The sequence below is a fragment of the Papilio polytes genome, unplaced genomic scaffold (genome assembly GCF_000836215.1).
Source record: "Papilio polytes unplaced genomic scaffold, Ppol_1.0 DF823835.1, whole genome shotgun sequence".
Taxonomy (NCBI): Eukaryota; Metazoa; Arthropoda; class Insecta; order Lepidoptera; family Papilionidae; genus Papilio; species Papilio polytes.
In genome coordinates this window covers 1,753,894-1,771,541 of record NW_013525369.1, presented here as the reverse complement: position 1 = coordinate 1,771,541, position 17,648 = coordinate 1,753,894, and the positions used below count along the sequence as shown (strand labels likewise).

The 17,648-nt window shown below is 34.4% G+C and overlaps 1 protein-coding gene and 1 non-coding gene across 2 annotated transcripts; both read right to left on the bottom strand.

The window, feature by feature from the left end:
* Positions 1-4,105: 4,105 nt before the first annotated feature.
* Positions 4,106-17,585, bottom strand: LOC106103229 (facilitated trehalose transporter Tret1-like). Its single transcript, XM_013282922.1, has 5 exons — positions 17,574-17,585; positions 14,134-15,069; positions 8,298-8,463; positions 6,609-6,796; positions 4,106-5,199 (listed from the first exon to the last, which is right to left on the bottom strand). The coding sequence occupies exons 2-5, from the start codon at positions 15,046-15,048 to the stop codon at positions 4,135-4,137; spliced, it is 2,334 nt and encodes a 777-aa protein (XP_013138376.1). The 5' UTR covers positions 15,049-15,069; positions 17,574-17,585; the 3' UTR covers positions 4,106-4,134.
* Trnag-ucc lies at positions 7,957-8,028 on the bottom strand. The gene has a single exon. It is a non-coding gene; the product is annotated as a tRNA-Gly (tRNA).
* Positions 17,586-17,648: the final 63 nt, after the last annotated feature.

The following is a 17,648-nucleotide window of genomic DNA, read 5'->3' as shown; positions in this document are numbered from 1 at the left end:
GAGAGTAAATAAATATTTATTACTAGTACAGCCGTACGTAATCGAATTGGATTTCGCTATTTTTCTGTCATCGCTGAATTCTCTACTCTATAATTAATACTGGAATTGTCTTCTAAATTATAAGAATAAGAAAATAATAATTTTAGTTGAATTCGATAATTATTTAAACCGAATATCGATAGTTCAAAATTGTTCGCTGTGTGTGTTTGTTTCGCCACTATGATACCTGTCTATTAAGTACGGCATTTACATTCATACACATTGAATTCGATACTTCATATGCGTCATTTATCAAGCTAATCTATCTTATTTAGACACACTATAACCTAATTTATTATAATACATGTCAAATATTATTGACAATAATGTTAATATAATAAAAATGGTTAGTTGAGTCTTGTTTGATTCCATTTCATACATATAGAGGCATTGACAGGCACAAGCTAAAGGCAACCCTCGTACTAAAGCGACTTGTATCTTAAACCGATTAACATATTTAGAACCTTTGACTAAACTATCGCACAACTGCTTAGTCTCGCTTATTCCTATAAGCTTCTATGTATGAGTTGTGCAACTAAACAGTTGATCTGAGAAACAATCGACAATCGCACAACAGGTGTGTGATAGTTTAGTAAAATGTGTGCGCCCGTTCTTAGCGTCAATTTCCTCAAGCATACACGAAAAATCTTTCACACAATATTGAGTGAATTTAACATTCAAAATCAACTTTTTTCTTAGCTCATTTATCTTGTTTTTTTAGACTGAAAACAGGCAGTACTTAATCGTTTTAAGACACAAGCTCAAACATTTACGTTACATAAGCTACAATTCTTATTTACAAGTACAACCGCTCAATTTGTTTTTTATGTTAACGAGAAAGGAGATAACATGATTAAGAAGGGATTGTGTAATGTTAACTCTGTCCTGATATTACGAACATTAACGTTATTATATGTTTAAAAATATTACCGTAGTACTTTTGGTATTAAATAAATCGGTACCGCGCCGGAGTATGGCACAACACTAGATCAATCCGTCACTATGACATCTGTCAATGTAATTCTGATGTATAACAACGCCATCTGTTGGAATCGGTAGGTATCAAAGTAGATTTACATTGTAACGGTTATATTATAATCTAGTAATCTAATAGTATTTTATTTCACGAACTTACGCATAATATTGCAATAGTTATGATTTGTCAAAAAATTTTGCCAGGCGCTAAATATAGTAAAAGGTTTGACGTATGTTTTATAATTTTGAACACTTGTCTATATTTTATGGTTAGGTTTAGTGTATAGCTTGTTGAGCGGTTGTACGAATTAAATCTAGTCTATTACTAGTCTGTCTAAATCGCAAAATATAAGCTAACACAATCATAGTCATAAGTATAGTTTTCTGGGAATAAAAATTGTTCCCCTAATGTTATACAAAGATTTATATGTATAGATAATAATCTTTTTAAACTCACTAGTTTTCGCCCGCGACTCCGTCCGAATAATCTATATCTATACTAATATTATAAAGAGGAAAGATTTGTATTTTTATTTATTGGAATAACTCAAAAACTACTGTTCCGATTTCAAAAATTCTTTCACCATTAAAAAGCTACATTATCAGTAAGTAATAGGCTATATTTTTTAATGATTTTATTAACTTCACGCAAAGTCACTGGATAAACTAATAGAAGTGTTAATATTTTAAAACAATTAAAATTTCATCTACCAATATAAATCTTTGTAAAAAAATCGTTTGTTATTCATAAGCTTAATTCCAATTTTCTAATAAAATATAATTTCTATTCATACGTCTATTATAATTGAAACTCCCAACTAACTTTATAATATAAATAATTTATTACAACTTAGATTTTAAAGAGTGTAATTGAGTTATAACAAAATATTCAACAATTCTTTTTAGAGGATCTCATTTGACTAAACTATCGCACAACTGTTTCTCGCTTTGATTCCTATGATGGAGGTACTACTCGATGTTAAGTGCAACTAAACAGTTGAGCTGCGAAACAATCGACAATCGCAACAACATAGTCTTGGGCTTAATCGGACATCTGCAAGTGCCCACCGTACTAGTACAATTGGGAAAACGTACTAGTACACACTTTTAGTACGCTTAGTACTTCAGATTTGTGAGAACACAATAACATGAATAGAATATAACAATGGTTATAGATTACTTCACATCAAAAGCAGGGTCAATCGTATGTTATTAGCAAAAATAAATTTAAGTTATAAATGATTTTATCTAGCAAATATACAATCAAATCAAACAACGAAGAAGCGAACACTTATATCGTGTAGTGTACTAAAAGTGCCAAATGTCCGATTAACAGAAGCCGTTGGGTAACGTTATTAGTACAGTGCTGAGTACTTTTTAGTACATTGTATGTGTACTACACAAGACTAAACAACAGTATGCGACAGTTTATTCAAAGGTGCGTCTGCACATAACCTTTAAAAAAGTCAACGACTTTAAATAATATTTCATAAATAATTTATTTATTTCTTTCATAAAGGCATTTATACCTAACCAAGAATATAACCTTACCATATTGTGGAGAAATATAGAAGCTTCTAGATTAGATAATTGAAATCAGAACCGCTTCTAGGTTAGGGATTTTATATTCTCGGTTAGGCTATTCTAACAGTCAACTGAGATATCTCAAGCTATCTCTTTCATTTTACTAAACAGAATATAGACAGGAAAACACAAGTACAGTTGGAGAAATTGTCGGTGTTCCACCTAAAAACGTTTGATCATTTCGAAACGAGACGCGGAAAAAAAATGTATTTTATTATAGTAATTTTTTTTTATTATCTCTTTGTTAGCACTGCTATCTAGTTATTTGTAAATGCGGAGTTTATCACGTTCAAGTCGTCAAAGTCGGACTCAATGTAGATTCATTACTTAAACGTTACTATACTTTCAATTGTCAATTGTTATGGTAAAAATGTGGAAACCCTTACGTAGAAATATCACTGCATACCTTGGCTGACACCGACATCAAAGTAATAATAATTGTACAATATAGACATGACAGCTTCAATAAGGGAGGTTTACTATTATCAAGGAATTATTTCGTTACTTTTTAGTGTACTGTTTTATTGAGAATATATTGTTTTTAGTGTATTTTGTTTGGAAGTCGGTTTTGTTTTTTTTCTTACGTTGAACACCAGATTTCAGCGACTGTACATCAGTGTAAACCCACTGTATTAATCTATTTAAAGTTACAAATATTTATTGTCTTATTTTAATTATTGTCACAAATCGTATAAAGCTCATGTGACTGGTAAGACTTAGGAAGTCAATTTAAGACTACTTTTTAGTCAAACCAAGGAAATATAGCAGATGTCATGTTAGCTTTTTTTATTGTAGGACGTAAATTATAGGACAACGCCATCTAGTTTCAAATAAAAGTAATAATGCTATGAGAAATCTTTGTCAGTGATTTTAGTTTTCAAGCTACCGGTTTTTTAGTTTCGTCTATTGTAAAATTAATTTTTTAAATTTATAAGTTTAAAGTCAAACTTTATAAGAAATGTTTTTATATTTTCCTTGGTTTGAATTCCTTTTCACTTATAGAATTATATTCTACGTAGTAATAATATTGAGGTTTCTAAATAGATTCTACGAAGAGGTAAGGTATGGACCGTTATTAACGTCGGCTTCCACTGGCGAAACAAGTTGTCAATGTTTTTGCAGGGAAAGCCGACGGTTAGATAGTTACCACCTAACATTGAAATGGGTTTAATTCGAGATATGGCGTAGGGATATGCAAATACGATAAATTTACTAAAACCTAGAGATCAAAAGGGACCATGGTAAAATTTATTGGTTATAAAGCACAGCCAAATATTTGCAGTGGACTCGATACTGGGTTTTAAAGTGTTCGTACTTGGAAACATGTTTCTGAGGCGAGTAATAAAAATATACTAAATGGAACCGATTTTAGATATTCAATCTTAGTTTTAAAATAACTAAAAATATTGTCTTTTAACTAAAACACAACGTAAATAAAATAGAAAATCTTTTAAACATAAGATTAAGCAAATAATAATTAAACGAAACATTATCCCTTGCGATAAGAAACATGTTTCCGAGCATAAAATAACCAATTTACCTTTTAGGAGACAGACTTTGCAGGTAATTCGGATCCATCTCATCCAGATCTTTACCTTTAGTCTCCGGAACACAACACACAACAAAACAAAGACCACCAACACTTATAGACGCGTACAACCAAAAAGCACCATGCAAACCCAACGCCTGTTGAAAGTCTACAAACGTTTTAACACCAACAAACGCACACAGATAACTAAAAGCAGTCGCCATAGCACTACCGAACGCCCTATACTCCAACGGAAACAACTCCCCAATTAACAACCACGAAATCGGGCTCATACCTAAAGAAAAGGCAATTGTAAACACTAGCACACAAAGCAAAGGTATCCAATCATTCTGGCCCACCGTCTGATGGAACATTACATTCTGTATACGCTGATTTCTATGAACCTCTTCATAATAAGCATAACTACCAAAACCAGCTAACGCCATAGACATTAACACGGAACTAACGATTAACAAGGGTAACCTTCCAACAGTGTCTATCAACAAACCGGATAGACAAGAAGCTAATAATTGCACAAAAGAGACGGCGATAGCAGCACCGTGAGGGTTCATACCACCGAATGTCTTTCTAAATATCGGTACAGCGTAGAAAGAAAACGCATGAGCGCCTGAAAATCTTTGAAAAGTCATCAGTCCACAAGTCACTAGAATCGGTCCTAACAATCTATTCATAGTTCTAACATCAAGGGAGTTTATAAACTGACTGCTTGACATTTGATTCTGCCGTTGGCTGAAATTCTTCGATGCTAAAACATTCGTTCTTATGGTTGCTAGTTCTTGGGCCACATCTGAGTTCGGGCCACGCAACCATAGTAGACTTTTGTACGCTTCTTCATCCTTACCTGTCAGGACCAGGTAGCTTGGTGTTTCTGGTATATAGAGGATGGTGCAGAAGAGAAGTAGAGGTGCAGCGGAAATGCAGAGGGCGAGCTGTTGCCAGTCCAAGTAGGCTCCTATAGTGAAACTGAAGAGTACTCCAAGATGGCCGACGATTTTCAGAACAGCACTCAAACAGCCTCGGATATCTGGTACTGATATCTCGCTGATATAGACCTGAAATTTTAAATTATTAAGGGCCAGTCCCACCAAATTGTAAATTGTCTGATAATAATCAAATGTGTAAAATATGTGATCGAAATATCGGATTTTGTTCCCTTATCTGACAGTGACGTCATTTTTAAGCTATCTGAGCCTCTACCAGCCATATTTAAAACACTGACTAACTTTTTTATGGTGTCTTAAAATTTAATCAAGGCTTTGTTATTTTCGTTATAAAAAAATTAATTAGATTATTATCCGTTTCCTTCAGACGTAAGTCTTCGAGTTACCAAAAGTTTGTAAGAATAATTAAACGCTGAAAGTAATTACAGGGACTGTTCCATTCATCGCTTGTTACTGAAGTAATAAATAATAATTTTATAGCTAATGTTAAACTCCTTCCAAGTTTCTAATTTAGTGTTGTGACACATTGCCTGGATGATTTTATATTATTTTTTTCTTGGAATTAATATGTTCATTTGACTAGTTTATTGTACTTTTTGAGGTTATTAAAATTCCGAAATCACATTTAAAAAAGTGACACAATATTTTATATGGTATGCAAAATTTTGAATTGATCTACTCGAAAAAAAAAAACCAATTTTTCTATGTGTCGTCTTGTTTATTTCAATTTGAAACTCTTGATTGTTTATGGATTGTACTAAAAAAACGTAATTTACGCTTTCAAAGTTATTAACTTTTTAATCTCTGTTAGTTTTCTAGAGTTGAAAATACTCCTTCCTTGTACATTCAAAATCTAACGAAAAAAAGTGCAAGTCATTTTTTTTTCATATAATAATAATTTCTTATTTACTCCTCCGCTTAATGTGGCGCTACACTAAAGCTTTACGAGCAGAGTAAACTTAGCTGAAGTCGGTAACTTTTCCTAAGTTTTGCAAAGTTTGAGACTTTATCAATTACTGTCGAGGTGACCATCAGCGCCGCGGACAGTCCCGACAACTCGGGAATGACCACTTTATTGAAGAGATTAAAAGTTAAGCCAATACTTAGACGTTACTAAGTCCAGATAACGTCAAGAAATTAACTAACACAAACCTAATTTGGTCTTTAGAATTGTTTTTTTCAGTACGAGGAGAGAAACAAATGGACGATCTCTTGATGAAAAAACGAAGTGACAACAATGTTGCTCGCGACTTTGCCTGCGTAAAATAAAAAAGTAAAGCCTATGTTACTGACAGATAAATTATCTTTCTGAAGGTGAAAGAATTAGTCAAATCGGCCTTGTAGTTTTTGAGTTATTACAATATATACCAAAATTCAAATCTTTATAATATTAGTACAGATATGATCCCTACTTATTGGTCTGAGTAGACGTGCAGAGAAATATTTTCCCTTCCAGTATTAGAAGAGAGAATTTTGAGAGTTATGGCTTAAGGGTAATTGTCATATATGTAGTTACATACCTGAGATAACATAGTGAGTATGGAACAACAGAAGCCTCCGAGGAAAGCAGTGACACACATCATTCGAACAGATGTCGCTACTACCGTCAACAACCAGGACACGCTGCACGGCGCCGCCGCTAGCGACAGCACGCGGCGTCGCCCGTGGCGCATCGCAGCGCCCCCAGCCATGCCCCCGAACAATGCTCCTGGTAAATCGAAATTAGAATACTCTAAAATATTTATATACTAGCTTTCGCTCGTGTATCCGTATGTCCGCGTGGAATTAAAAAAAAATTGAGTAGCCTATATGTTCTTGCAAACTATCCTCTACATCTAAACCAAATTTCATCGAAATCCGCTACAAAATCTAACAAACATCCGTCTATCTAAACTTTTGCATTTATTATATAAGTATGAAGTATGATTATCTAAAATATTGCCTACTAACATATGACTAAACTATCGCATAACTGTTTAGTCCCGCTTTGATTCCTATGAGCTTATATGGAGGTTACACTACTCGATTTTTGTTATGCAACTAAACAGTTGGGCTGCGAAACAATCGACAATCGCATTTAAGTAAACTATCGCACAACAGTTGTGCGATAGTTTACTCAAAGGTGTGCGCCCGCTCTTTTACTATCACTCCACTAATTATTTACGTGGCTATAATTAATTACTTTCTTTTGTTACGTTAATGGCGGCCTTTCAGACGTCCATTAAGGATTGATTGATAAATGTTACTAAGGGAAGATTAATTTAATCGTTTGGTAATATCTGATTATTCTTTATTTATCTAGATAATGGAATATACTTTTCATACATGGTTTTAACCGATTTTTTTCCGACTCGAAGGACCAAAAATTAGACGCACGATATCATCTTAATAAAAGGAATTGAACGGCAGATTTTTGTTTCTTTTTTAAAATTTTTCACTTAATGTCTGACATGACAATGACCTAAGAAATTAGGTCTTGTTAACCCTGGATTGTCCTAGATATATCTGGCAATATTCCATAAAAATACCTATTACAATAAAGTTAAGTCAAGTAGCGGTTGCAAGCAGTTTGAGAGCTAAGTTGGCACACAACCAGGGTTATTGTGGGTAATCAAAGAATCGTAGAGTAGTGGTTAAGGGTCTTAATACGTGATTGTAGTACTTAGAAAAATCTATACTAAGGGACTTCTCTAAGTGATAACTAATCTAATTCTGTTTTATTATATCGACTTATTAAATATTTACTAATAAAAAAAAATTAAAACTAGGATTTCAAATAAAAAGAAAAGTTTTGTGTATTTAAAATGGTATACACTAATATAGGAAATAAAAAAAAATGGTTATTGTAAAAAATTTTAACAAAAAGCGTGCGTTGGCCGGGAATCGAACCCGGATCAACTGCTTGGAAGGCAACTATGCTGACCATTACACCACCAACGCCGTGATAGGATTTATTAAATTAAAAATTAATATAAGGAGAAAACCACAATGACGCACAATAAAAATGTAAATTGTACATTTGATCACGTATATTAAAACATTCATTTGAGAGAATGTCATTCAATAATGAATTTTACACAGTGTGAATAGAGTTCATTTTTGCTTATTCCGTGTTTATCTTCAACCGATATCGCAGACTATAAAAGGTCAAAGTTCGACAACTCAGTACATCAACGTAATCGTTTTTTACCCATACTAAAAAAACTCACCTAGAAACGACAATGAGGCGAGCCAAGACGCCTGTTGGTCTGTGATCTGGAAGTCCCTTCGTGTGGCATTAGCAGGGCCTTGTAGGGACGCGATCGCAGGCGAACTGTAGCCCTTGCCCAGGCCCGCGGAGAAAGGGGCGAGGGACACCGCTAGGGCTGCCAACACCTGGAGATATTACATTAGTTCTAGGGTTGTCAAATATTATGTATCTTTATTTTAGGGCTGTCAGAAATAAATAATCATACTAATATTAGAAATGCGAAAGTTTAGATGGATGGATGTTTTAAAATTTGTTAGCATAAACGGCTGAAGAGATTTCGATGAAATTTGGGATAGATGTAGAGGATAGTCTGGAATACTCATTTTTTAAAATTCCACGCACACAAAGTCGCGAGCGAAAGCTAATATTTTAATAATTTTATCATAATTCAAGAGAAGGCTTTATATTATATTTTACTTATGTATGTGATTTTAAATTCTATTATGTAGTTTTTAAAGTTGTCTTTGCAATAAAGTTTGTACATTTCTTTACTTCCAAAGTAAAAAACTTTCCAATTGTTCACGTTATCTTTTAATTGATCAATTAAATGTTTTTGTTCTCGCTATCTTACATATGCGGGTTTCTTTATTACACTGCTAAATACATTTGCCACCGTACTTACAGCGTGCGAACACTGACTAAACTACCGGACAACTGTTGTGCGATTGTCGATTGTTTCGCAGCTCAACTGTTTAGTTGCACAACTAAAAATCGAGTAGTGTGCGCAATAGTTCTGCGATAGTTCAGTCAAATGAGTGCGCTCTAAAGGTTCCTAAAATTACTAGATTATTTTTGGTATTTAAAAATTTAAAACAAACTACAAGTTCTCAACAATTCATCTCAAATACGTCTAGAAACGATTCCTTATATTTTGAAACACTCAAGCATCCCGAATAAATAAGAAACCTCTTTGTTCTTGTAATGGAGGTTCGATAACCGTTTAAATATTTGTACACGTAATTGAGCACTCGAAAGAAACACTTGAACAAATTGAAATTTATCTAAGTGTCTATTCATATACGTAATATGGCATAGCAAGTTTGTCATTCTTTTGAAGGAAACAAAAGATTTTTATCTATACTATTATAATAAAGCGTAAACACACACTTCTTTGTTGCCTAAGATGTCAGCAATTACAGAATATTTTTGAATAATCCTTTTTTTTAATAAAAAGCCCTACACTTACGTGACGCTTTAGGCTATATGTTTTAACGTCATTAAACTTAGGGGGTAAATATTTTGGATAAAAACCCTAATGTGGGAAAGAGACCATAAGTTGCTGCCAACATCAAGGATCAAGGTTGTCTTCATATCATGTCATTTTGACATTTGTAATTAATAATTTAATAAATGTAAACAATGAAATAAAATTTTCATAATTTCATGCGGATGAAGTCGCACCGGAACAGCTGGTACCAACATAAAGAGGAAAGATTTGTATTTTTGTATGCATTTGATTATTGCAAAAACTACTAGACCGATGTTAAAAATTCTTTCACCATTAGAAAGGAAACCAAGACAAACATGGGGTATATTTTGTATTAACCTTTTTTTCTATTTCACGCGGATGGAGTCGCGGGCAACGATTAGTAGTCAAATATAGACGAGTCACAGTGAACAATATTTTTCTTCTTTCTCTGAAAGATACTAATATATCAGTTGTCACGTTCAGTGCCATCTCGTGTATTGACATGTTATAAATAATTTTACAAAATTATAATAACTAAGCTCCTTTTCTTATGAAATAAAATAAACAGTGTTACAATATAAAATGTAAACATTTAAATATTATTTAACTAGCTTTCACCCACGACTCTGTCCGCGTGGAATTAAAAAAAAACAATAGTAAGTAGCCTATGTGTTCTTCCAAACTATAATCTACGTCTATGCAAAATTTCATCGAGATCCGTTCAGCCGTTTACGCTACAAACTCCAACAAACATCCATCCAAACTTTCGCATTTATAATATTAGTAAGAAGTAAGATTTGTAAGATAAGAACTATTCGCAATTAATTTAAATATAATTCATTATATTGGCATGTGGTTTTGAGGATCTACCAACAGATAGCGTTAGTTACTTTATGGAAAATGCCTGAAGTGAAGTGTCAACTATGCTTCCTCGATAATGTATTTGAAACTTTATTTTAGTATTCTATGATGTAGAACTAAGTATTTAACAGAAAAATTAAGAAGGATCAAATAAAAGATTTGTTAAGCCATTCGAACGCACGCTGCTTAGGGCTTATTACTTAATGCTAACTTGATAGGGCTTCAGTCAATAACCTACAATTACAATGTACGTAACGTTACTTAGCAACGGAGATACAAAAAATAATATTGTGCAGATAATGTGTTTGTTATATTCAGTGACTTTTGTTAATATATTTGACCTAGAAATATCGTCAGAATTAAAAGTTCTTTTTATTGTACACTAGCTAGCGAGATTCTGTTGATATGGAATTAAAAAAAAGGTAAGTAGCCTATGTGTTCTTCCAGACTATCCTCTACATCTATACCAAATTTCGCCAAAATCCGTTCAGACGTTTAGGCTACAAACTCTAACATCCATCCATCTCAACTTTTGCATTTATATTACTGAGATTAGTAAGAAGTAAGATACAAGTTAATCGATTTTATATATTCTGTTTATAAAAAAAATAAATCATGTGAAACTAGCTTTCGCCCGCATCTCTGTCCGTGGTATTAAAAAAACTAAGTAAGCCTTATATGATTTACTTTACTTGAATCACTTATCGAAATGTCAGCAACAAAAACGTTTTGATTAATCTACTCTGTTACTGGCAGGTTATTAATTACTGATATAGGCCACAATACAACGGATGTAAAAAAAACTGCCCTACATATAATATTATATATGCGAAAGTTTAGATGGATGTTTGTTAGTTTGTAGCCTAAACTACTGAATGGATCTCGATGTTTGGCATAGATATAATCTGGAAGAACATATAGAACACTTACTGACGTTTTTTAATTCTACACAGACGGATTCGCAGGCAAAAACTAGTCTGTACTAATATTATAAAGAGGAAAGATTTGTATTTCTGTAAGTATTGAAATAACTCGAAAACTACTTGACCGACTTAAAAAATTCTTTCACTATTAAAAAGCTTATCATGAGTATAAATGATAAAAAATAATAGGCTTTATTTTTTATTACTTAATTTAACCCGGACAAAGTCGCGAGCAACTGTCAGTTTGTTATAATTTAAGAGCGTTACCACATCTGAAACTAAACTTTCGCATAACTGTTTAGTCGCAGTTTGATTCCTATGAGCTTATATGGAGTCACACGACTATCCCACAACTGTTTAGTTGTGCAACTAAACAGTTTTTTTTATAATATAAGGTGGCAAACGAGCAAACGGCCACCTAAATCCACCGAAATGGAAAGCGACCGCTGCCCATAAACATCCGCAACTACAGATGCATTGCCCAACCTTAATAGACGGAGGAGGAGACGCACATAAAGAGGACATTCCCCTTCCTATGCGTCTCTCTCACCATCAAATCCACTTTTCCTTTCCATCCTTTCCTCTTAAGAAAAGGGGGGAAAGGGAAATGGACTAAAATTAAGCCTCCGGCACCACACTCATTAGACGAAACGCGGAATTGCTTCCACTTCACGCCCGTTTTCTGTGTGGTCGTGGTATTACACCGGGCGAGCCGACCCATCCGTACGATGTTAAAGCGGGCTCTACAATTGTTATAGTTGTGCGATAGTTTAGTTAAAGCGCCTTCTCTTAAAGATATTTGTCATAATACATACAGATTTAAAAAACAAGCAATGTTTATCCAATTTTCATTACAAGTATGTCAGGGTTTACATAACATGTGAGTTTAGAGTTCAAGTAATCGTTTTACAAAGATGTTCTTAAAGGAATTACAAGCTAAATCGGCTTGACATATTTAGCAGTACCAACATAATGCGACATACTTGTATGGCGCGGTGCGAGAGGTTTTGTCACGGTTAGTTCTTTTAGAAAATGTGTTAATTAGACCGTCAAATTGTACTTCATAAACTTATCTAAATTATGATCAGGCCACCGGGTCAAGTAAGTCTATCATACTGTATTTTTTTATAACATAAGGTGGCAAACGAGCAAGCGGCGGAATTGCTTCCATTTCACGGGTGTCTTATGTGTGGTCGTGGTATTACACCGGGCGTGCCGGCCCTGCAGTGCTAAGATGTTAAAGCGGGCACTACCACAGTATTATAACAAGGATATTCCAACAATTTATGACATAGGCGCTAGTGTGCAAATATAATTTATTTTCACTCATACCGGGTCATATAAGTTAGTCGGACTATACTAATAGCGGTGTAACAAGATAATGGTAGACATTAGTGAGTCAGGAGCCTCTCTAGAGAACCCTTGGGCAACCTAATCACTTGTACACTACACATGTACTATACGAACATACGCTCTACCGAAATTTAGACATACCATAGAGTTAATGATAAAAAAAAAAACATATCGACGAATTGAGTACCTCCTTCTTTTGGGAAGTCGGTCAAAATCAATGGAACCACTATGCTTAATATATGGGAACAATTACTGACCGAAAAAAATATCTGACCCTGTGGGTATTTGTAAATTTGTAACAGAACTAATTGCAATAGCGATTCTTACTGGGCCATTATGCTAGCTTTACTATACGAAAAAATTGTGTCCGAAAAAAAGAATTCATAATCTATCTGTATCTATACTATTATAATAAAGCGTAAACACACACTTCTTTGTTGCCTAAGATGTCAGCATTTACAGCATATTTTCGAATAACTCTTTTTTTAATAAAAAGCCCTACACGTACGTCACGCTTTACGCTATATATTTTCACGCCGTTAAACTTAGGGGTAAATATTTTGGATAAAAACCCTAATGAGGGAAAGAGACCATAAGTTGCTGTCAAGATCAAGGAAACAAGATTGTCATCATGTCATGTCATTTTGTCATTTGCAATTGATAATTTGACAAATATGAACAATAAAATGATTTTTTTATAATTTCATGCGGATGAAGTCGTATGGGAACAGCTAGTGCTTAATATAAGGGAACAATTACTGACCGAAAGAAACATCTGCCCCGGTGGGTATTTGTAACAGAACTAACTGCAATAGCGATTCTTACTGGGCCACTTATGCTAGCTTGTATATACGAAAAAATTGTGTCCGAAAAAAGTATTAATTATTTGTAAAATTTTAAATGTTCACTTTTGTTTATAGCATTTTAACACTATTAGAAGTAATGAAACTGAATCTTTATTATATAATATGTGAACAAAAGTAGAACACAATCACGAAAACCCGAAATGAAAACAAACCTCGCTTGCATACAAGACATTTGTGTAAGGGAAAAACTGGGTCAAGACATAACCTCGATCAGGGGCATACGACACCACAGATGTTTTAAGGTTAGGTCCTACATATCATCACTAGCTCACTATAAGTCCCCACCGATAGGCTCGGAGCCTACCCTAAGTTAGGGTGACTGGGACATAATCAACCTGCACTGTGGATTGACTTCACACATATCTTTGAATTTCTTCGCCGATATATGCAGGTATCACGATGTTTTCCTTCACCGTAAGTTTCGGGTAAATTATGTACATTTGAAATCTTAAAAATAGAAAATCACATTGGTACTTCAGGATTCAAACCCAAGACCTGTATATTACAAGTCAAGTGCTTAAACCACTGAGCCACCGACGCTCGAAGTTCACTAAATTAGGACGTCTACACTTGTTCACTAAATTTAAAAAAAAAATAGTTTACCTGTGGCAGATGTCTAGATTTCCTCGGCGTCTGCGTCACATTGCCTGTAAGACATTTTCCGTTGGGCTCTGGTGCAGTTACTTGCTTCTGTTCAGGTCTTATTATCGGTATATTATGCTTCTCGAAGTATCCGTTCTGTATCATTTGGTCCAAAGAAACCTCCAACTCTCTAACAGCAACCACCTTGCGACCACAAACCGGATCATCAACCACCATTTTCCGGTTACAACCAGATACTTCAGAGAATTTCACATTCTTCTTAGGTTCGTCTTTCTTTTTAGCTCTGGTTTCTGGAGGATCAGTTGTCCAGTACCGCGCATTCTTTTCAGTTAAACGAAGTGGTTTGCAAATCGCAACATTCTTCGGGGTTCGTCGTACTGAATCGTTATTTAAGTGTATAACCGGTTTCGGTCTATCAGTGTAATCCGGTTTCCTTTCTTGGGTTTGTGGTTTCATTGCTTCCGCTTTGTAGGGTTCGTAAGGTTGCCGTCGTCTTTCATCGATTCGAAAATCGTAATAATCTTTCTTATATCTACGGGCTCTATCTTCGTAATAAGTGTAGTTTCGAGGTAGAGTGCTATATTTAGATTCGTACGATGTTGGCAGGTTTAAATATTCAGGTCTGATCGGTCTGAATAAAGATAGTCTACCTTGAGCTTCGTCGAAATCGGAGTAGATATCTTCATAGACGTAGCCGTTCTTACGTCGTGGTCTTTCGTAGCGTTCGAAACGTTCCCTATATCGGTTCGTAGTGTTTACTTCGTGTCGGTTGGTTTCGTAGTGTCGTGTTGCGTAGCGGTTTTCGTAAACGGTGGTTTCGGGTCGTTCCGTTTTCCGATCGGTTTCGTATCTCCGTCTTTCGTGTTCGTATTCAGAATGTCTGTCGTAGAGTAGTCGTTCCCTCGAGCCCGCCATTCTCCGCTTATTAGTTTCCGCCTGAAAGAAAAGATTGCATTTTAATGAAGTCTGGAAGGGAGTCCTTGAGAGTCGGTATTGCGGTGTAGGGGAAGGTATTACGACCGCAAAGATATTGACTTCCTTCACGTAATCTCAATGAATTTATTTTAAAAGTTCATTGTATTAATTTCGAGTTACTATTTTAGTAAAATTATTTTTTAATTTTAGGAAGTAACTAAATGTTATTGCGTTTTTAATTCTAGTTTTACGTTTGGGAAAACCATTCCGGGAAAATCCGAATTCTGTTTTAATTATTCACTACAACTACTACTCTTTCATCTTACTTCTTACTATCTTACTAATCTTACTAATATTAAAAATGCGAAAGTTTAGATGGATGGATGGATGGATGGATGGATGTTTTAGCCTAAACGGCTGAACGGATCTACATGAAATTTGGCACAGGTTTAGAGCATAGTCTGGAAGAACACATAGGCTACTTTTTATCCTGGGAATAGTTACGGTTCACGTGGGAATTATTAATTTAATTTTTTAATGTTTACTCGATCATTCTGCACCGGTTCAACATATCTTATTGAAATTTGGCACAGATATAAAACAAAGTCTGGAGTACATATGGGATAAGCTTCATCCTCGGGAAATGTCCTGTTCCCGGATACGTAGCTTTTTGTAATTTATGTACTTTGTATGTTTTCTAATACCACGCGGACGAAGTCGCGGGCAACAGCTCGTTAAAAATAAATAAAACCGTTTTTGGATCAAATTCAAAGATCGAATATTGATGTTGGCCGTTAGTTAAACATACTTTTAATATCTATCTCTATATTCTATCTAAGATCTCTGCAGAATATCTGCATTTCGCATACGTAATCCAATTAGTGTTCACGCTACGTGCGGGATGAGATCTGTTACTCTGAATATTAAAGTCGTGCATTTCAAATGTATTGAGGTTAATTTGTAACATACTAAAAATAGTTTATATTAATATTGAAATCAAGCTTTAGAGCTCACATGTGAAACTAAACTATCGTACAACTGTTTGTCTCGCTTCCTATGATTTCATATGCGCACACTACTCGATCTTTACTTGTCCAAATAAACAATAGAATTGGCTGCGAAACAATCGATAATCGCACAACCGTTGTGCGATAGTTTAGTTTCAAGTGTGCGCATGCTCTTAAAGATTTTCGTCAAATACATGGAAATAGACAAGAAAATCAATGTAACCCAATATTTACTTGCAAAGATACTTCAGATTGAGGGCTGGCTAAAAATATCTTCATTAATACGAAGAATCAAAGGTCCCTTGATCGATAACAACTTCTGTGGGGGAGGACTAGTGTGGGTTTGATCTAAAAATATAGTAACAGAATAAGAATATTACGACGGAATTTCCACAAATTTACAAGTCGTTAGTGATGTAAGTTCGTTTAAATTTTATCGATATTTCTATAGTAACTTATTTCATGAATAATTAATTTTATTTATCATTTTGTTATGATGTATTACCAGTGTTTTCAAATGAAGTTACAGAAAAACTTATTATTCACTAAGATGCGGTCAAAAACCCTTTTGTCTCTTTCATAAACGTGCAAAGAAGGAGAGCTACAACATAGTCCTAAGAAATATTGTAGGTATCTTATAATTAATGTAAATACGAAACTTTACGTTCTTGTTATCACGTAAATCCCGAAGGTCTCAATGCGTTTTAATTTAATTTTGGAACATGAATCTATCGTGTAGTCTATTGTAGGATTGACTAGCTATTTTTTTTAAATTCCGCGTGACCGACATTCCAATTATAACTTTTTTATGATTATCTTTATATCGATATGCACATCACTATTAGTAGCGCAGTGCGGCCAAACTTTAGCCGTCCATCGATAAATCTCGCCCATAGTTACGGCTGAACCGTCGCATTACTCATTGGGTAGTCTGGAAGTCGTTGACAGGCGAAGCCCTATAATGGATGTTTCTCTCAGCATACTTCAGTTAGGCGGTCTAACAAATTGATTTTGTTTATAAGTGGATTTAATTTAGAACTATTGTATCTTTAGAGCACGCACACCTTTGACTAAGCTATCTCACAACTGTCTCGCTTTGATTCCTCTGAGCTTATGGGCGCAATACTCGATTTGTAGTTGTGCAAAACAGTTGAATTGGCTGCGAAACAATCGACAACATATAGCGGTAGTTTTGTCATAAGAGTGCACCCGCTATTAAAGTCTCGCTTTTAATATTTGGAGATGGAATTTACCATTATTTGAAGTTAATATTTTTACCTTCTTTCACACCTTACTTGCTACCACTTTACGTATTCCCAATATCTATGGATAGTTATTTCATTATACTTTAGATTGTAGTTGTCTGTTTTACTCATACTAAAAAAAAGGTTTGCTCAAGCCCACCATAGGTCATATTAAAAATACGTAACTTTTAAAAGAAAAACTAAACTATTGCTGGCGACTTCGATTGCGTGAAATTAAAAAAAATATTTAAAAAAGATAGGTTATGTTACTCACTGATATCGTATATTAATAGTGAAAGAATTTTTGAAATCGGTTCAGTTTTTGAGTGATTCCAATACATACAGAAAT